General features: G+C 47.7%; 1 protein-coding gene across 2 annotated transcripts in view; it reads left to right on the top strand.

The window, feature by feature from the left end:
• The window catches only part of BPIFB4 (BPI fold containing family B member 4), a 28,714-nt gene extending 20,845 nt beyond the window's left edge, over nt 1-7,869 (top strand). For both annotated transcript variants that reach the window (XM_035298092.3, XM_035298093.3), the window contains 3 exons: nt 1,123-1,186; nt 3,872-3,948; nt 7,539-7,869. In XM_035298092.3, the coding sequence (XP_035153983.3) occupies nt 1,123-1,186; nt 3,872-3,948; nt 7,539-7,562 (165 nt within the window). In that variant the 3' untranslated portion in view covers nt 7,563-7,869. The remainder of the gene's footprint in view (nt 1-1,122; nt 1,187-3,871; nt 3,949-7,538) is intronic.
• The last annotated feature ends 13,978 nt before the right edge of the window (nt 7,870-21,847 follow it).

The raw sequence follows: 21,847 nt of genomic DNA, 5'->3' as shown, positions 1-21,847 counted from the left end.
AGCTTGGATGAGATTTCCATATGTGCAGAAAAAGTCAAACCCATTCATTGTGTTGCTTATTTCATAGCTTTCCTAACCCAAAAAGCTGCAGCCTGTGAAGCCGGTCTCACCAGCTTCATTTTCTAGGGGAGATGCTGCCCAAGGCTTCGCAGCTGGTTGGGGCAGAGTTGGGACTAGAACTGAAGTCTCTGGGGTCCAAGTGGAGAAAGGGGCTGACAGAGTGAAATCATTGAATGTTTATGAAGCTAGAGAGACGTGCCCTAGGCACTGAATTATGCTCTTTTTCTCTGGTAATGAGGTTTTCTCATTTAATCCTCACCTCCTTGTTATGACTTGGGTATTATTATTAAGCCTATTTTTCCAAATAAGGAAGGTAAGCTCAAGTGACTTGCCCAAGGCAACAGAGCTGGGAGGAGGCACTGCTGGAGAGTGAGTCCATGCGCTCACGCTGTGCAGATCGGAACGTCAGGCATTTTACATACAGCGGCTTATGTCTGATTTTTATAACCACCCTACGGGGCAAGGGTTACTTACTCTCATTTTCAGATGTGGCAACCAAGGCTTAGAGAAGTTAAGGGAGATTACGTGGGAAAAGGTTCAAGCCCAGGAGTTTGACGTGGTCTACCTGACATCCTCACTGCAAACTCAGCTCACTGACCCATTTTACAGCTGAGGAAGCTGAGGGCTAGCGAAGTGAAGGAGCCTGCCCAGAGGCCCACAGAGGCTGAGCTGGGAGGGGAAACTGGGGTGTTGTCTCCAGGGCCATTAGGTCTTCTGGGATGCCATGACAATGCCATTGGGGCCAGGCTGCCCTGAACCTGGTGCTCTGTGCCTCCCAGGGGAGGAACTAAGCCTCCCTCAATCCCTGCTTCACAGGTCCCTTGGACCAGCACCCACGATGGGCCTCAGCTTGCCCGTCTCCACAATGTGCAAGTGGATGGGGGTGGGCACCTTAAGGCTGCCAGTGAGGAATTCTGGGGTCCCGGGGGTTCTGACTGCCAGGACCCAGACTCTCCCAGAGCTGCTCTGTGTCTCCATCTTGAGCCAGGGGAGCAGACCCAAGGGCCCTCTGGAGCTGAGCAAACCCCCTGCCTGGGCTGAGCCCTCCTTCTTCCTCTGCAGATCAGCCTCATGGAGGTGCTGGTGGAGAAGATTTTCAACCTGGCATTCATGCCCGCGATGAACGGTGAGAACGGGTGCCTGGACCTCTCTGGGGGCTCGTGGCTTGGGGACTGGTGGGTGCCGGCTTGTTGGGCATGCTGGGTGTGCATCTATCCCATCGCAGCAGTATTTCCGAGCACTTCCTTTGACGTGTGTTGGTGAAAGCCTCCAAATGTAAATGTTGTCCCCAAAGTTCTGTCACCTTCCTCATTTGCTTCTTTCTTGCTTGGCTGATCATTTTCTTTTTCTGATTATCTATGAAAATTCTGATTATATATGAGCCTTATATGTGCGCAAATTTTAGAAAGTGTAAAACAATTTAAAAAAACCTCCCAGAGAAAATGAATTTCAACATTTGAATACGTTTCCTTCTAAACTCTTTTTTCTCCATTCTTTCCCATCTGATTGAGATATTGCCGGACTCATATTTAAACATTTAATTATAATCATATGGGAGCCACAGGAATACATTCTTTTTGTGAAAAGTTCCATTGGCACAGGTAAAGCTAAAGTTGCTCTCGCCGCACCCCAGAGTCCGCCCCCTAGGCAGCCATATCAAGTTAGGAGGTTTTCTTGCCCAGCTTTATAAACTGAGTAGACTGAGCTTACCTTGTTCTCTGTGGTGTCTCAGGAGTGTTACTGGGAAGGCTGCTGGTTGAACTGTGGGGGTTACCAGTTCTCACACACTGGGACTGGGAACCCCTGCCCAAGCCCTCACCCAGGCCACTGGACCCCAGACTCTCTCCCACCCCTGCTTCCTAGATGAGAAGTCAAGGGAGGCTGGCACGTCCCAGCCGATGTCATCAGCTACACCAGAGGGGGTTCTTTTGGAGTGATCTTGATGTCCAACAATCCCTTATCCTGGACACTGTAGCCAGAGGAGGCTGAGTCTCACTGGTGGGGAAAGTAGTGGTTCCTCCGTGAGACAAGATGGGGTCAGAAGCTGGGCTGGGCCGACCTGGCTTAATCACTAAGAGTGGTGTGAACTTGGAGGCGAGTCCTTTAATCACACTGAAATGCAATTCACCATTTTCAAAAATGAGAGCTTGCACTAAGCCTGTATCCCCAAACTGAGCTCCATAAAGCGGTCCCACAAAACACACCGCAAACAGGGTTCCACGGCTGAGCAAGTTTGGGAACTGCTGAAGATACTCCTGCGGGGTCGATTCACAGTGTCCTCAGCTTTTTGAAAATCCTGCTGGAAAAGGGAGGTCTGTGAAATCTCACTTAATTTACTTCCCCCATCCACCCTTTCCTACCCCACTTCTTTCTTTTCTCTCTTGCTTCTTGCTCTCTTTCTAGAACAGTACGTAGCAGGTTTACTTAGGCTCTGACAATCTGAAGACAAGCAGCCCCTCCCACGGCAGCCAGTCCTTGGGGCTCCACCTTTCCATTACTTCACTCCGCAAGCATCTGCCATCTCCTCCATGACCCGGCAAAGGGCTGGCGGATGCTGGGGACACAGTTCTTTTTCTTTTTTTTTGAGACAGAGTCTCACTCTGTGGCCCAGGTTGGAGTGTGGTGTGCAGTGGCGCCATCTCAGCTCACTGCAACCTCTACCTCCCGGGTTCAGGAGATTTTCCTGCCTCAGCCTCCTAAGTAGCTGGGATCACAAGCATGCACCACCATGCCCAGCTAATTTTTGTACTTTAAATAGAGACAGGTTTTCGCCATGTTGGCCAGGCTGGTCTCGAACTCCTGACCTCAGGTGATCCACCCACCTCAGCCTCCCAAGGGGGCACAGTTCTTGCCTTCAAAGAACTCAGAATGTGGTGGGAGTGACAGATACAGAAACACAGCCTTAATACTTGATGATTTCTCTAACTGAGCAGTTCAGAAGTGGGATGGCAGTGCTGCAGGAGCCTAGAGTCATTTGGGGGCCAGAAAGCCTCACACAGGAGGTGACATCTGAACAGTCTCAGAGAGGACTCAGAACTCACCGGGGATGCGAGGATGAGGAAATGTGCACCAGGCAGGAGGAATGGCAAGGACAAAGGCCTAGAGGCATAAAAGAAATTGCCAGGGCTGGGTGCGGTGGTTTACACCTGTCATCCCAGCACTTTGGGAGGCTGAGGCAGGTTGATCCTCTGAGGTCAGGAGTTCAAGACAAGCCTGATCAATATGGTGAAACCCCGTCTCTACTAAAAATACAAAAATTAGCCAGGCATAGTGGCATGTTCCTATAATCCCAGCTACTCAGGAGGCTGAGGCAGGAGAATTGCTTGAACCCAGGAGACAGAGGTTGCAGTGGGCCGAGATCGAGCGACTGCACTCCAGCCTGGGTGACAGAGTGAAACTCCATCAAAAAAAAGAAAAAAAAAATTGCTGGGCGTGAGCACCGTGGCACATGCCTGTAATCTCAGCACGTTGAGAGGCCAAGGTAGGAGCAGATCTCCTGAGGTCAGCTTGGCCAACATAGTGAAACCCTGTCTCTACTAAAAAAACAAAAAACAAAATTTAGTCAGGCGTAGTGGCGCATACCTATAATCCCAGCTACTCGGGAGGCTGAGGCAGGAGAATCACTTGAACCTGGGAGGTGGAGGTTGCAGTGAGCCAAGATTGTGCCACTACACTCTAGCCTGGGCAACAGAGCGAGATTCTGTCTCAAAGAAAAAAGAAATTGCCAATCTTCTTGCAAATACTGCTGGCTTCTGGTGAGACCAACACCTCTTGGCCCACTGACCACGTCTGACTGTTTTTTGTTTTTCAGCTGTGCTGGGTTCCGGTGTCCCTCTCCCCAAAATCCTCAACATCGACTTCAGCAATGCAGACATTGACGTGTTGGAGGTAAGAGGAGATCAAGCTCCATTCTGCTTTCCTTCCTTGCCCTTTGCTCGTCCCCTTTGACTGCTGCATTCTGGCCAGGAACTGGGAAGAGGAAGAGAAGAGGAGGGAAGGGGAGGAAACAGGGTTCTCTTCCTTCCAAGTATGGGGCTGAGGGAACAAGGAACAGAGCTGTCAAGGATCCTTGAAGGACACGCACACATTCACAGTCTCATTTAGCCCTCACCACAGGTGTCAGTGCTGCCATCTTACCGACGAGAGAACGGGGGCTCACAGCAGTGAGGGGCTTACCCAAAATGGAATGTGATGTAGTTCATAGGAGCAACATTTATTGAGCACCTCCTGTGTGCCAGGCACTGTGCAGGGGCCTGGGGATCCAGCAGTGAGCAATGATCCCCAGCCCTTGCAAAGCTCTCCCAGCCCAATGGGGAGATGGCCTTTAGGCGAATATTCCTGAAGTAATTGGCTAATTATAATCATGGCAGGGGCTTTGACTTTCAAATGCAGGGGCTCTTGTTTCCACTATAAAAACCACCCGTGCTCATTATCTGAAATTTGGAAAATATGGAAAAGATTAAACAAACATGTATGCATCAACACACACACACACACACACACACACACACACACACACAATCCAGCAACTACCCCGAAAACATTTTGCTGCTTTTCATTCCAGTCTTTCTGGAGTTTTATTTTTAAACCTGGCTTTGCTCAGGAAATCAGCAGAGCATTGGGGTTAAAGAACAAGGCTTGGAGCCCAGTGACCCAGGTTCAAATCCTAACTCTGCCAGTTTCCAGCTGGGTGACCCTGACCCTGGGCAAGCTACTTAACCTCTCTGAGCCTCCATTTTTTTCCTCTACGAAAAAAGACTAATCATAGTACCTACCCGTAGGTCTGCTTTTAGGAAAAAGTGGGATTCTGTGTGTAATGTGCCTTGCACAGGCCTGGCATGTAATAAGCATTTCTGGAAGCGTCCACCATTATAGACACCATCAGGGTCATAAAGGATGTGGCAGTGAACATCTCAACGCACAAACTCTTTCTTGATTCTAGATTTAGTTCCTCGGAACAAATTCCCAGAAATGGAATGAATGGGGCCTTTGTGCCAGATTGACAATTTCCTTGCCAAAGGAAATTGGCTCTCACATTTGCCCCTCACATTCATGCCAGGCTTGGACCTTGCCCAGGGAATAGCACCCTTCCCACATTAGGGGCACAGTCAAGGGAGGTGGACAATGACCTCGGATGGGCAGTGTGGTCAGGGCTCAGGTGCAGGCTCTGGGACAGTCCCCACTCCTGGTCCTGTCTCTTGAGATCCGGCAGGACCTCAGCACTGCTTTGAGCCTCAGTTTCCTCATCTGAAAATGGGGGCCAATAATGCCCACCTCATAGAGTTTGTGGTGAGAAATTAAACGAGATACAGCATTTTATTATAAAATGTTATCATTCACTTAAACAAAGGGGTTAGGAAACATGAACAGGATCGCCACAGGTTCACCTTCATCATCATCATCATCATCTCTACTATTTACTAGTAGGATTCAGTGCCCCATGAACAGTTTTTCATGGATTTGGCCTTACCACAGCCCTGGTTGATGTTCGCCCTCACATAATAGATGAAAGGACTTGAGTATCAGACAGGGTAGGCCACTTGCTCAGGGTCACGCAGCTGGTGAGAAGTTAGCGTTTCCACCAAAAGGCTGTGAAACAGCTCAAGTCAGAGGCTCTGGGTGGGGCTGTGCTACACCCTCCCTGCCCCCCCGGGCCTTTTTGAAATGGGTGGCGATGAATTTTTCTTTCCTGAATGCTTGCATATTTTCAGATCAAAATACATATCTTTTATTATAAATGATGTGTCTTATTTTCCTCCTTTATATTCCGGTAAAGGAATTATACTGGTTTTTAAGATATATGTATACACAGGTTATGGAATCTGTGAACCTTATTTCAGAATCATAAGGGAGATAACACAAATACCTGTAATAAAATGTGTAATGGGCATTGGGTTTCCAAGGTTTAAAGAAAACCTCAGTCCCAGGCTCGGCCCTGTAGGGCCCCTGTAAACGGCAGTTGCTCTTATTATTATTATAGAGGTCTAGCCATTTATTTTGACTTTTTATTTTGAAATAATTTTAGATGCACAGAAAGGTTGCAAACATAGTACAGAGAGCTCCAGAATACCCTCCTCCCAGCTTCCCCTAATGTTAGCATCTTACATAACCGAGAACCATGACCAAAACCTGGAAATGAACATTGGCACAAAACCATGAGCACTCTGCAGATGTTTTCTTGTCTCCCCTCTGTTGCCTTTGGTCTGGTTCAGGCTCCAGTCGAGGACCCCATCTTGCATTCTGCTGTCATGTCTCTTTACAGTCCTGCACTGTGGGACAGTTCTTCACCTTCTCCTTGTGTTTCATGACTGTGACATTTCCCATGAGTCTGGCCTGTTTTGGGTGACGCACCCTGGATTTGACAGACACTTTTTTCATGATGGGATTGAAGTTTTGTACTTTTGGCAAGAACACCACAGAAATGATGCCGTCCTCCATGCATCTCTTTTCAGGGGGTACCGATGACCATGTGACTTATTCCTGGAGGTGTCCACTTCAGTTGCTTGCTGAAGGTGTTTCTTCCTGTAAAATTACTATTTTCCCCTTTGTAACTAATCAATCTCTGTGAGCAGGTACCTGGAGACCATGCAAATATCCCGTTTCTCGTTAGACTTTCTCCCACTAATTTTTGCCATTCAAGGTTCACGATTTTGCCTGCAACTGTTATGACCGTGGCGTGTGCCTAATGGTGATATTCTGGTTCTCTCATTGCTTTTACATGTGTCAGTTGGAATTCCACTGAGGAAGAGCTGTCCCTTCTCCTCCATATATTCATTTACTCGTTTAATTATTTATTTCTGTCGATAGAGACTCATGAATATTTCTTTTGGTCTATGGGTTATCGTCTCTTACTTTTATTATTTATTTTGTTGAATAATTTTTCTTTTCTTTTGAGATGGAGTTTGGCTCTTGTCGCCCAGGCTGGAGTGCAATGGCATGATCTCGGCTCACTGCAACCTCTACCTCCCGGGTTCAAGCAATTTTCATGCCTCAGGCTCCCAAGTAGCTGGGACTACAGGCATGCACCACCACACTGAGCTAATTTTGTATTTTTAGTAGAGATGGGGTTTCACCATGTTGGCCAGGCTGGTCTCAAACTCCTGACCTCAGGTGATTTGCCTGCCTCTGCCTCTGCCTCTGCCTCCCAAAGTGCTGGGATTACAAGTGCGTGCCTGGCCAAAGAATTTTTGTGTGTGTGTGAAAACTCAATTTTGGAAGACTGTGAAGATGGACTCAGGCCTACTTCTCTTATTTTGGGGAATGAGGGGACTGGAAGTGTCTTGCCCAAGGTCCTCTGTCCAGGGCAAGGTAATGACACGGCCAGATGCTCCTTGGGGCCGTGTGACCCCCTTTGCTGCCGCTATTTAGAGCTACTGCTTCTGAGAAACATGACCAGCCAGATCTGTAGGCGGGTGAGTAACGAGGCTCTAGCCAGAGCCTCCCCACCCATCACCCACTTCTGTGTTCTGCTGTCCAAGGACCTTCTGGTGCTGAGCACGTGAGTGACAGAGGCAGAGACGCTGCTGCAGCTGGAAGAAGTTGGAACCAGTCCCAGAGAGGCTCAGCCCGGACACAGTCCCCTGCCCAGAGTCCCTTCAGCCTCCATGACAGGTCCCTCCCTGGCCCCCCAACCCTCTCCGTCCCTTGCCTCAACTCTGAGAAAGGACCCAGCCTCTGCCCAGTTGGCAAACAGTACCTTCCATGGTCAGCCCAACAGGAGGGGAATCACCTTGGGTGACACCTCTCAGACCGCACGCTCACAGCATGTTGAGTATCCCACTGTCAATAAAAGGCTCCACTTTCCCTGCACTCGTGATGAGTTTCCATGAAGGACCCTCCCTCAGGGTCTGGGTGGTTTGGTTTTATTTTTCCTTTTTTGGCTGTGCCTGGGCACTTGGCAGTTGTAGCTACAACTGGGAGGAGGATGGTCCCTCTGGGGACAGTGGGGGAAATGGCCTGTCTCTTCATATTAAAACAACCACACAGCATTCTACAGAGAGGTTCCCCTGCCCCCGGAACCTCACTACTCTCAACTCTGGCATCAGGAGGTCATTAAAGCACAGGACTTTTGGAGTAGGGAGGATGAAGTTCAAGCCCCAACTCTATTGCTTGGTTGTGTGACTTGATGAGGTCCTTAGTCTTTCTTTTGTTTTCTGAGACAGAGTCTTGCACTGTTGCCCAGGCTGTAGTGCAGTGGTGCGATCTCAGCTCACTACAATCTCCACCTCCTGGGTTCAAGCAATTCTCCTGCCTCAGCCTCCCTAGTACCTGGGATTACAGGTGTGAGCCACTACACCCAGTTTTTTAGTTTTATTTTTGTATTTTTAGTAGAGATGGGGTTTCACCATGTTGACCCAGATGGTCTTGATCTCTTGACCTCATGATCTGCCCACGTTGGCCTCCCAAAGTGCTGGTATTACAGGCATGAGCCACTGTGCCTGGCTGGTCCTTAGCCTTTCTGAACCTCAGTCTTCCCATCTGTAAAATGGATAATAATAATTATTATTATACTCCCAAATGAGTGTGAGAATATTAAATAAAATCATGTATCTCTGAGGTGCTTAGCACTGAGGCTGACATGCAGTAGGTGCTCAATATGTGCTCACGGTGGTTAGTAACAGAGTCCACCAATTCCTAAAGTGTGAGCTCGTGGAACACCTTATCTCTAGTCAAACTGAGGACAAAGAGGGGTCCTTGGCATGCCTCTTGGCCAAGACAGTGCCCAGGGCACCCCTCCCAGGGACAGTGTCACGTCTCCCTGTAGAGGGCACATTCAGGGCAGTTTAGGAGAGTTATTTGATCCCGGTCTTTGGGGCGTGCAGGAATACTGAAGTCCCTTTTACATAATTCAGATATTTCTTTCCTCTTAGTGATTTTCAAAAAGACTTTTTTCATGTCTTGTTTGTTTTCTTTCATTTAAACATCTGGAATCTAAGCTACTGGGTTGTCTGGTTCAATATTAGATTCCTGGCTTCATCATCCATTCATTCTTGCATTTGTTGACTGTCTAGCAGTGGTTTAGGGACTGGGATTTCTACACTGGACAAGGGAGACCAGGCTTCTGTTTTCATGAAGGCTAGGTTCTAGTCCATGAGACAGACCTTAAGTAATTAAGATCTAAGTAAACAATAAAAAGTAAATAAATAAACAGAGGCCATTGTCTTGGGGGCTGTAGAGGGAATAAACAGGGAACCATATTGGGAAGGGAAAGGGAAAGGAGGTGGCACCATCGGGTGGTCAGGGAAGGCGTCTCTGAGGAGGAAACAGGAGGAGACACATCTCACAGCCCAGCCCCTTCCTTCCCCAGCTTCCTGAGTCTAGGTCCCTCCTGGTCTCACAGGCATATGAAAAGGTGCTCCATATCATTGATCATTGGAGAAATGCAGATCAAAACTGCAATGAGATATCATCTTACCCCAGTTAGAATGGCTTTTATCCAAAAGACAGGAAATAACAAATACTGGTTAGGATGTGCAGAAGGGGAACCCTTGTACACTGTTGGTGGGGATGTAAATTAGTACAGCCACTGTGGAGAACAGTTTGGAGAGCTCCCAAAAAGCTAAAAGCAGAGCCACCTGATGACCCAGCAACCCCACTGCGGAGTGTCTACACTCCCAAAAAGGAAATCAGCATATGAAAGGGCATCTGCCTCCCGTGCCTGTTGCAGTGCTCTTCACAATAGCCAAGATTTGGAAGCCACCTAAGTGTCCAGCAGCCGATGAATGGGTAAAGAAAATGTGGTGCACATACACCATGGAGCACTATTCAGCCATAAAAACAATGAGATCCTGTCATTTGCAACCACCTGGGTGGAACCGGAGATCATTGTGTTGAGTGTAATAAAGCAGGCACAGAAAGACGTACTTTGCGTGTTCTCCCTCAATTGTGCAGCTGAAAAGTAAACCAGTTGAACCCATGGTAATAGAAGGATGGTTTCCAGAGGCTGGGAAGTGAGGTGATGGGGGTTGGGAGGGGATGGTTAACAGGTACAAAAATCATTAGAAAGAATGAATATGACCTAGTATTTGATAGCACAATAGAGTGATTATAGTCAATAATAATTTAATTCTACTTAAAAAATAACTAAAAGAATATAATTGGATTGTTCATAACATCAAGGATAAATGGGTGTGGGGAGAGATACGTCACTTACCATGATGTGATTATTACATATTGCAAGCCCCTGTCAAAGTATCTCATGTAACCCATAAACATATATGCCTACTACGTTTCCACATAAATTAAACATTTAAAAAAGCTGCCTACTATCTCTTCCACTTGGGTTCTCTGGCCATGAATAAGATACTCGCCTCTGGGAGTTTGATGGTCAACCTGGTCTGAAATTCTAATTGGAGGTTGGATAAAGGATAGACCTTCTTCCATGCCAGCTGGATGATATCGAAGTTGATGATTTTGAACGTGAAGGATAGGAAGAGCAAGGTGAAGTGGAAATGCAGAACTCTCCAGCCTTCTTGACTCACTACTCAAACTTCAACATGGCCTTTCCTCTATCCTGGGCCTTCCTATTCTTGACCTAGATTTCCATTCTAAATCCCATTTCCAAATCCTAGACAAGAAAAGTGTTAGCTGATAACTAACGTTAAAGGAAAGACCTTAAAGGAAAATTAAGATGTTAAATTCAACGCATCAGTTGGAAACTATGGTGTTAGCATATAACAAAAATGCTGTTTTAACCACTAGGGTATCAAATAATGACTAAGGTACTAGCTGGGAAGAGCTTCTGCTGTACTCCTTTCCAGTGCTATTTGTAATTCGGTGGAGGCTTAGACAAACCTTCATAAATCCAGGGGTGAAGCCGTAATAAGGGGATGCTGGGCAGTGGGTTGGGAGTTTGCAGGAGGAGGCAGTGTCTGAGGCTGCCCTCTCACTGCCTGCCTTCTAATCAGGTGAGTCAGACTCCAACACTTACACATAGTGAGCACCTAGAACCCTTGCTGACCGGTGCTTTGGGAAACTATTTTATTGAAGAAGTTCTCAAACTCACCAACAGTTGAGTTTCCCAAAAGGAGTGCTCTTCAGAACATCATTGATGCCAACAAGACTCCCGTGGCCACAGAGTCTCCCCAGAGAAACCTTGCAGAGCAGTCCTTCCGGAGCCAGCGACCCTGTTGCCTCCAGGAGGTGATCTTTTCCAGTAGGTAAGGTCCTGCTCCCCAGGAGGATCTTAAGTCGAATCTCTCTCTCCCCAACCAGATTCTGATTGTTGAGAATGATGGCTTCCAGCAGCCCTTCCTGAGCCAGGAGGTCTTTGTTAAGGGCAGTTGTTGGCAATTGCTGACTGAGTGGGTTTCCAGCTCCTGCTCCTATACCTCCTCCTTCACCATCATGAACCAGGGGAGGGAGTGCATTGCCACTGACTGGAGCACTGTGTTGGGGAGCCTTGCCATCCACTGGGGCTCCCATGTGGCCAGGATCTCCAGATGGTATTTCCCAGTTGGACCAGAGGGGGCAGGAAGGACATGCCCAGGCTGGCCATGACCTAAGTAGAACCTAACCCCAGACTTGTCATAATCATTAGGTGGCCTAGCTCCTGAGTGGCCATAGCTAAAAGATATTCCAGCCCCAAATTGACCATAACCTCCAGATGACCCAGCTTCAGACTGCCCATGACTGTCATGTGACTTAGCGCCAGACTGACCATGGCCAACAGATACCCCACCCCTAAACTGACGAGAATTTATAGATGATGCAGCCCTAGAATGCATATAATTATCAGATGTTACTTCTCCAAGCTGAACATTCATTGATTCAACCCTCAACTGACCCAAAACACCAGATGACCTGGCTCCAGACTGACCATTCACTGCTATAGTCTCAGTCTGACTAAAATGACTAGGTGACCCATACATAGGTTGGCCATATCCTCCCGATGATCCTAGTGCAAACTGACTGTCAACAGCAGACGCTCCCAGCCCAGGCTGACCATTCATCGACCCTACCCTAGATTGACCCATACTACCAGTTGTCCCAGCCCCAGGCTGAACATTCATTAACCTTGCCTCAGATTGACCATAGCGTATAGATGTCTCTGTCCCAAGATATCCATAATCACTAGATGACCTGTCCCCAGTCTGACCACTCATTGACCCTGTCCCAGACTGAGCAAGACCACCAGATAGCCCAGCCCCAGACTAACCATTTAGTGACCCTGCCCCAGTTTGACCATAACCACTAGATAACCTATCCCCAGTCTGACCACTCATTGACCCTGCCCCAGATTGACCAAGACTACCAGATAACCCCACCCCATTTAGTGACTGACTGACCATTTAGTGACCCTGCCCCAGTTTGACCATTACCAGTAGATGACCTGTCTCCAGTTGGATCACTCACTGACCCTACTCCATATTGACCCAAATCACTAGATGATCCAAACCCAGATTGACCATACCCTCCCAATGACCCTGTCCCGAGCTGATCACGGCTACCAGATGGCTCAGATCCAGGATGACTGTTCATTGACTCTGCTCCAAATTGACCCATAACATTAGATGATCTAGACCCAGATTGAACATGTATTGATCCTTCCTCAGACTGACCATACCTTCCAGATGACCCTGTCCCAAACTGATCATAGCCAACAGATGGCCCAGCCTCAGTTTGACCATAACTACTAGGTGACCTGTTGCTGGTCTGAGAATTCACTGAACCTTCCCCAGATTGAACCAAACCCCTAAATGATCTGGTCCCAGACTGACCATTCACTGGCTCTGCTCTAGATTGACCCAAGCCACCAGATGACCCGGGCTCAGGCTATTTATTGGCTCTACCCCAGACTGACCATACCCTCCAAATGACTTGTTTCCTTGCTGACCATACTCATATAACCTATCCCCAGTTTGACCATAACCAGATGACCTACCACCAGGCTGATAACTCATTAACCCTGCTTCAGACTGACCAAAATCATTTTCCCAGACCCAGGATGGCCAGTTATTAGTCCTACCCCAGACTGACCCAAACCACCGGATGACTCAGCCCTATACTGACCATAACCGCCAGGTGAAGTCACCCCAGACACAACAACATTTTCTGAAGAAGCATCTGAATGTTGACCACTGCCTGAGAAGCTCATACTACCCACACTTGTATGGCCAGATTGGGTCATCCACTTGTGGTCTGAGTTGCCAAGTCTCTTTAAAACCTTCTCGCTTAATTGTCCAGGGGTGGTCATCTCTTTGTGACCTAAGGATCCGTGCCTGATCATCACACTTTTGTCAGTAGAGCCTGGACCATCCATCTCACTCTGACAAAGTTTACCTATGGTGTCCTGATTGGTCACATGGTTTCTCACAGATGGAATAGGAGTAGAAGCAGTCATTCTCACTGGGGGTGTGGGCAGCAGAGTGGGTATCTGGAGCATACTGGATTTCCTAGACTGGGTGCTGTACTCAGTAGTGTCTTCAGTGTGAGGGGAACACAGATAAATGTATTCCTGGTCATTCTCAAGGTGGTTTGGCTCAGAGAAGTGAGCAGCAAGTCTTGTAGTGGAAGAACCACTGTTGGCCGCAGCCTGATGGTTATTCCCATCAGGCTGAGAAGACCTGCACCAAGAACACCACCATTGTTGAGCACCTGGCCATTCTTGAGAAATCCTGTACCCAACAGACCACCACTGCCCAGGAGACTTCCATTTCTACTACCTGTTGGGATAGAGATGCATAGGTCAGCTCAGGGCTACCTGCTCCCACTAGGAACATAGGAGTGAGGAGCTCAACCCAGAACCAGCTCTGTGACTACACCTAGCAACCAGGATAAGAATTACCCTTGCAAATTTAGAGCTGATACTCAACCTTGCACTCGCTTTTCTTGAGCACTTGACCCAGGGGGCAATGAAAAGTCAGATACATGGTGGCGAGCACATTTGGACCATCTGTGGTGGAACAGAGAAAACAACGATACAGTTATGCTCGGAGAGTCAGAAAGAAGCACTGTGGCTGCTTTAGCTGTTGGTAGCTTCTCAGATCTTGGTTTTAATGCCCTAGGAGGCCCAGGGGAATTTGTAAATGTTGAGATCAGTGAGATAACTCTGCTTCCCTTTTCATGATTTTTTTTTTTTTTTTAATTTTTTATTGGATTATAGGTTTTGGGGTACATGAGCAGAGCATGCAAGACAGTTGCGTAGGTACACACATGGCAGTGTGCTTTGCTTTTCTTCTCCCCTTCACCCACATTTGGCATTTCTCCCCAGGCTATCCCTCCCCTCCTCCCCCTCCCACTGGCCCTCCCCTTTTCCCCCCAATAGACCCCAGTGTTTAGTACTCCCCTCCCTGTGTCCGTGTGTTCTCATTTTTCATCACCCGCCTATGAGTGAGAATATGCGGTGTTTCATTTTCTGTTCTTGTGTCAGTTTGCTGAGAATGACGTTCTCCAGATTCATCCATGTCCCTGCAAACGACACAAACTCATCATTTCTGATTGCTGCATAATATTCCATGGTGTATATGTGCCACATTTTTCCAATCCAGTCTATTATCGATGGGCATTTGGGTTGATTGGGCAAAGGATATGAACATGATTTTTTTTTTTTACTGTTTTCTTTTTTGTCGGAAAGGTCTGCTCCTTGCAACCAAACCAATAACTAAGACAGAAACTGGTACCAGGACTTGGGTTAAAGATAAGAAATTTTCAGAGAAAATGTGGGTCAGGCTGTGGACTAGAAGCATATGGGTGGTTTCTAAAGAGTTCTTCATCATAAGATTGGAAGCTATAAATCTGTGATATGTGGTCCCAAGGCACCTGCTCAAGCTCTTACTGCAATCTCATGGGACTTAGATCATCAGAGATTAAGGCTAGAAAGATTTACCTGGGAACTAAGCATGAGAAAGAAATGCTATGATAAGACAGCAGACCACGATGTGGTTTGTGTTAATATAATACATAATCTACACATCAATAGATATCTAAAGGTGATTATGTTAATATAATACATCATCTAGACACCAATAGGTGAGCACCAACAGGTGATCCAATATAATACATAATCTAGACACCAATAGGTGATCTAATAGGAACCTCCGAGGGAAGGCACATTGCCTCTGGTTGCCTCTTGTGACACTGGCAAACCTAAGCTCCTCTGATCAATCGGATTTGATGACAGATGACAGTTTGTCCAACAGAGGTGAATTTGCTTCTTCTGGAATCTCTTGGAAGGAGCTTCCAGGAAAGATGGGATGACTTACCTGTTTGGGACCTGGAACCTCCCAACTGAGCATGGCGTATGCTAAGCAGGTACCAGGGGAGGAGGAAAGTCCACAAAAACATCCCCAGATTCATATCAGGTGCCTATGGAGACAGTGGTTGGTCAACATGTCATCACTGATCTGAGATTCAGGAGCCCTGGTGTAACATCCAGTCTTCACCATCACTTTTTATGTGGTTTTATCAAGCCACTAAATTTCATTGAGCTTCGGTTTGTTTATCTGTAAAACTGGCATCTTTTTACTTGCCCTACTTCTTGAGAGGAAAACACGACCCTGGAGACAGAGGCACTTTTTAAATTCCTCTGCTCTCATAGTTATTAAGTTCATTGTGTGCCAGATATTGTGCTAAGCCCTTTGCCTGCATTGTCACAGGAACCTTGTGAGAGAAGTACTATTAATGATCCCCATTTTATGAGGGATGAGGTAGAAAGGAGGCATGGGGTGTAAAATAACTTGCTTAAGACCACACAGCTGGTAAGCGGCAGAGTTAGAATTAAAAGCTGGGCAGCCTGGCTCCCAACCCCACACTATGACATCACACTTCAATTGGTAGAAGCGGCTGAGGAAGCAGTTGCCATTTACTGTGAACCTCCATGCTAGATTCTTTCCACTCACCACTTCACTTAGTCAACTCTTCCTTACAACCCTGAGAGGCAAGTACTCTTAACTGCAATTCACAGATGAGGAAATTGAAGCAAAATGACCTGCCAGGGTCACTCCACTGAGTAGGTAATGATGGATCCAGGATACGAGAGATGGTTACTGTTTGACTTTACTCTCTAGAGCCTGGGCTGGTGGGTGAGGGATACACTTCCTAAAGATGGCCACACCTACCTATTAACTTTATCCCGTGTGTTCTTATAGTATTACTGAGACTCCTCCCACCAAGAGGTGGGCCTTTGTTCTCTCCTCTTGAATTGGGGGCTTGAGGAAGGGTGGTAGTGCTCCAAAGAATGAAGATAGGTGTGAGATTAAATTTTTTCTTTTTCTGCTATTTCTTTACGCTTTATTGTAACAGACTTGGGGAGAAAAATAAAATATGGCAGAAAAAAAATCCCTAATCTGGACAGGTGTGGTGGCTCATGCCTGTAATCCCAGTACTTTGGGAGGCCAAGGTGGGTGGAACACCTGAGGTCAGGAGTTTAAGACCAGCCTGGCGCACATGGCGAGACCCAATCCCTACTAAAAATACAAAAAATTAGCCAGGCATGGTGGAGGGCACCTGTAATCCCAGTCACTTGAAAGGCTGAGGCAAGAGAATTGCTTGAACCCAGGAGGTGGAAGTTGCAGTGAGCCAAGATTGCACCATTGCCCTCCAGCCTGAGCGAGTCTCAATCCCTAATCTTGCAGCTTGGGGACAGTGACTATTAACAGTTTAGTCTACTTCTTTCCAGACCTTTCCCAGCACTATTTTGAATGGCAATAAATATTTCACACATAGATGCACTGTGATGCATTTTTAACCATTCTTCTTTTGTTAGATACTTGGGTTGTTCTCAATGTTCACACTTATAAATAACTCTGTGATTACTATCTTGAGTAATAAGCCTTTGCTCATATCTCTGTTTACTTCCTAATTCCGAGAAGGGTAATTTATAGCTGTTGATAAGTAGTGTCAAATCATCCTCCAAAGAGATGATGGTGGTGATTAAACATGACTAATATTACACTGAGGGCTTAAAATATTCTAGACCCCTTGCTAAGGGCTTTTGTGAATTGTCTCATATGATCCTCACCAGAACCTTAGAAGGGAGGTATTGCTATTCTGCTCATTTTATAGAACAGGAAAAAAAAAAGAAGAAAGAAAGATTAAAGTCAATTGTGCATGGGGATGTGGATGTGCATGTATGTCTGGATGGAGGCATGGAAAACATTGGGTGGGAAGCATAAACACAGAATATGGAAAGAAAGAAAGAAGGAAAGAAAAAGAAAGAAAGAAAAAGAAGAAAGAAAGAAAGGAAGACATTGGTGAGGTGTGTGATCTCAACGGGGTTGCTGGGTGGCTAGAGGACATTGGTGGGAGGCAGGCTTTTCACTGTACATTTTTCTGTCTTTTGAATTTTAAACCACAACAATATATTTCATATTCAAAAATAAACTAAAGCATTTACTTAACTCGCTTTTTATTTTCATCAACAAATCAAGGCTGGATGTGGTGGCTTACACCTATAATTCCAGGACTTTGGGTAGGCAAGGTGGGAGGACCCCTTGAGCCCAGGAGTTTGAGATCAGCTTGAGCAACATGATGAAACCCCATCTCCACATAACATTTAAAAATTAGCCTGGTGTGGTGGTGAGCAGGGTGTTGGTGGTAGTCCCAACTGTGAGGGAGGCTGAGGTGGGAGGATTGCTTGAGCCCAGAAGGTCAAGGCCTCAGTGAATTGTGATCACAACGCTGCACTCCAGCCTGGGCAACAGAGCGAGATTCTGTCTCCAAAAAAAAAAAAAACAACTAAAATAAACAAATCAATTTTAAAAATATATACTGAGCAGCAGGCATCATTTAAAATTTTCATGTATGGGCCACTGTACACAAATGCCAGTACTTGTTTCTGAGTTTGAGAAAAGCCTTTAGAACAGCTCCAGACATCTGCTCTGGGAGGGAAGTGTTGCTTACGTCGCAGAGGTGGAGAAGAACCCAGCGATTTGTCCCGGGCCTTTCCTGGAACCCAGAGCGTACCCCGGCAGGGGACATCCCAGGCCATTCTTACTGGGGCCTCCCTCTGTTAGGTCCCCGGGCTCAGCTCCCCCGGCCCTCCTGCTGTCTACACAGGCTGCTCAGCCTCCTCAGCAGCTGCACAGTGCATGTGAACATCGCCGCTACCTTTGTGCACTCCCAGACCAAGCTGGGCCAAATCTCTCAGAACTGCCAGCCCGTCTTCACTAGGATCCACATGCGAGCAGGGTAGGTACCGTGCAGGGAGAGCTGAATGCCCTGCGGGGTGCAGTGTGAGGATGGTGCCATGCTGCAGTGATCACCAGGCTTACTGGAGCCAAGAAATCCAGCAAACTCTGCCGCCAGAACACCTCTCTTCTCATTTCAGAGCCCCCTCCTTTGCCCAGGTTTCTCTACTAGGGAAGTTAGATTTGTAAGTGAGAGGAATACCTTCTTTCTGAAAGCACCTTCTTTCTTGACAGTGCCCCTGCCTATAGGAAATCGGGCGTGCTCTCTTTCTTGTGCTTACATGGAGAGATCCTGGACAGGATCACTGTCAAATCACTTCCCATGCTGTGTTGTAATTGTCTGCATATGCCTGCGTCAGCTCTGGAGGAGCAGAGGCTGCCTTAGACTTACCATTTATTTATTCAAAAGATATGGAGCCAGGTAGGCACTGTGTTGATCCTGGAGAGCAAGACAGAGAAAGATGGGTGGATGGTTAAAAAAATGAATGAATGAAAATGCGGATGGGAGGAGGGGTGGCTGGGAGGATGGATGGATAGATGGATGGCTGGATGATGGCTGGATGGATGAATTGAGAATGGATGAGTAGATGGATGAAGGCAAGGATGAATAGAGGGGTGGACTGAAAGATAAATAGAGCAAATGATGGATCAAAAAGACTTTTGTAGACTACCCTGAAAACCGAAGCTTGGCTCACTAGATGAGGTCTCAAGACATGCGCTTACTTTTAAGAGCCACATGAGTCAGGGTTAACTAGCTTCTGTAGCACTTTATTTCAAACAGATCATTCTCTAAAATAGTGTCCAGAGGCTGGGCTAGGAACCAATCACCATGATGATCTCTAAGGTCATTATTTCATGGTTGAGAAGGATGCTATAAGCCTCAGGGAGTTGCTATAAATCAGGAGTGCTACAGTTCAATTTCATCATGGGTTTAACAAGGTAGGCAGGCTAGCCTGAGAGTTCAGCTGCATGGAGGCATCTCCGAATGTCTTCTGTGGCAGTGATCCAGCCATCTTCCTGTTTCTAGGAGGAACGTGGGACCCTGCCAGACTACAGACTCAAACACTGGAGCATCGCTGTGGGACTCTCTGACCCCATCTAAGTGGCTGTGACCTTGATCTACCCACCAATGATTTCCCGCAGGGAAGGTGTTTCAGCATGGAGCTGATGGAGGTAGAAGAGCCTCTAAGAACTGGACTAAAGGAACGGTGCTCTAACAGGGGTAGGACAGTGAATGCCCCTCCCACTTCGGATAGATGGTCGGATATATAGCTTAGGGTTTGAGCATTCTTGGGGACCACCTGGAGCTGATGAGATGTTCCATCCAGCAGGACAGTGGCATTGCAGTAAGATGTATGGAGCCAGGTTGCGAGCCTGACTCTAAGTCTTTTAGAACTAAAGGAAGTAGAGGTTGGGCATAGTGGCTCCTGCCTGTAATCACAGCACGTCAGGAGGCTGAGGCAGGAGGATTGCTTGAACCCAGAAGTTTGAAACCAGCCTGGACAACATGGTGACACCCCATCTCTACAGAAAATACAAAAACTAGCCAGGTGTGGTGGTGTGTGCCTGTTGTCCCAGCTACTCAGGGGGCTGACGTGAGAGGATCGCCTGAGCCCAGGGAGATCAAGGCTGCAGTGAGCCATGATTGCAGCCCACTGTGCTGCAGCCTGGGTGACAGAGCAAGACCCTGTCTCAAAAAAAAAAAAAAAAAAAAAAAAAAAGGCCTGAAGGAAATTGGTGCTAAATGTGAAGTTGCCTGGAACCCCTGGATTCTGCATTTCCAGTTAACCCTATCTTTGCCCTCCACCTTTCCTCCAGAGAACCAGAGGGTGGTAAAGAGGCTCCACTTCAAACACCCCAATCCCTGCAGTACCAGTGGGAAAACTGAAATCAGAAGGGCATGTAAAACTCAGCTAAGACACCGTAGGGTCCCCCCTGCCTGAGGCCCAAGACACCCACCCTCTCCTGCGGCTCCTGCCCACTGCTGGAGGGCCTGGATGTGAAGTTCAGCTCTGCCTTCTTCTGTGGGCCAGGTAGCTAACCTCACTGGGCCTCAGTTTCCTCATCTGTCAAACAGATATGAGCACTAGGGGATTGTCTAAACACCACCAGGCAGAGGGAACAGGCAGCTTGAGCAAAGGTGTGGAATGGGGAACCTCAAGGGGCTGTGAGAACCCACACTCACACTCTCTGCCTCTCCCTGTTCCCTGCAGACAAGCACAGCCACAGAGGCTGGAAACCGCACGTCCTTCCACTTCTCTCCCTGCCGCTGGCCACACCAAGGGAGGAGCAGGAGTGGCCTGGGCAAGGCAGGTTCCCAGGTGGATGGATTGGGCTGAGGGCAGGCACAGTTCTTAGATTTTGCCACGAGGTGGAGTGGTGACCCTGCTAATCCATCTTTCTCACGCCTGTTAGAATTTAAGGATATTTGCATAAAGCAGCACTTTTTTTATGCCAGGCACTGTGCTGGGCATTTGGCTTTCAGGATGGGATGTCACTTTCACAGTCACCTCTCAAGGTCAGCAGTATCACTGTCTATTTTAGAGATGAGGAGACAGGTTCAAAGTGGTGGTGGGATTACATGGGTGGCCTGGGGTGTCAGAATTGGGCTCAAATCCCCGTTCTTCAGACCAACAGGACACATAACCTCTATGTGTCTCAGGTCCAAAGAGATAACAGTCATGCTTTGAATAGACCTTAGCTCTGTGTGGATTTTTTATCCTATGCCCAGCCATGGTTCATTTCATTCAGCCCTCCACCCACGCTAAGGGGCAGCTGTTCACATCTGTTTTGCAGATGAGGAAACTGAGGCCCATTGAGGATAGCTGCTGCCTGGTTCACTTCCGCACAGCTAGAAGGAGGCAGAGCTAAGCTTCACACCCAGGTCTTCTGGAAATGAGCAGGTGCTGCAGGAGGTGTTAGGTGTTTGGGGCATGGGGCTGGGGGAACCCTGCTGTGTCTTGGCTGAGTCACAATGCCCTCTGGCCTCAGTTTCCCTACTGGTACCACAGGTATTGGGGTGTTTGAAGTGGAGCCCCTTCACGACCCTCTGGTTCTCTGGAGAAAAATGCAGTGCGACAACCAAGAAGCCACGTCCAAGAGGCTCCTGGGTATGGGGGTGGGCCCTGTAGCAAGAGGAGGACCCTAAGCTCCTGGGGGGTCTCCCCATGCTCCAGACAAAGCCACCCAGAGCTCAGTCCACGCTGGGCCTCCCTAGTGTCACTTGAGTGCATGGCTGATGACACACCTGACAAGGTGTCACGTTTTCTCTGCCTTTTTGTCAGGACCATCTTTGTGAACAACCCCAGGGCCCTGCAGGCTGCAGGGAGAGTCACGTGGAGCCTGAGGGTGGCACAGGAAGGGCGAGAAGGAGCATGTGGAGCCAGCCTTCAGGGTTCCTGAGTCTCCAGGGGCCCAGGGCACCTGTGTTCTTGGTCCAGCAATAAATGCTCAGATGGATGGTGAGGACCTTCGTCACCATAGGACCCACTATGGGAGACTCTTGAGAGAGATCACCATCACGACATTCATCCTTTCAGGAAGTAAATATAGCCAGGTGCAGTTTGAGATGAATCTGACGTGCAAATCTGCAACAGTATCCTGCAAAATATTAAGTTTTGCATGGTGAACAGAAAGTTAAATAAAACATATTCCCCCCG

Source organism: Callithrix jacchus, chromosome 5 (assembly GCF_049354715.1).
Source record: "Callithrix jacchus isolate 240 chromosome 5, calJac240_pri, whole genome shotgun sequence".
Taxonomy (NCBI): Eukaryota; Metazoa; Chordata; class Mammalia; order Primates; family Cebidae; genus Callithrix; species Callithrix jacchus.
The sequence above is the reverse complement of the archived record's forward strand: the minus strand, read 5'-3'. Positions and strand labels throughout refer to the sequence as shown.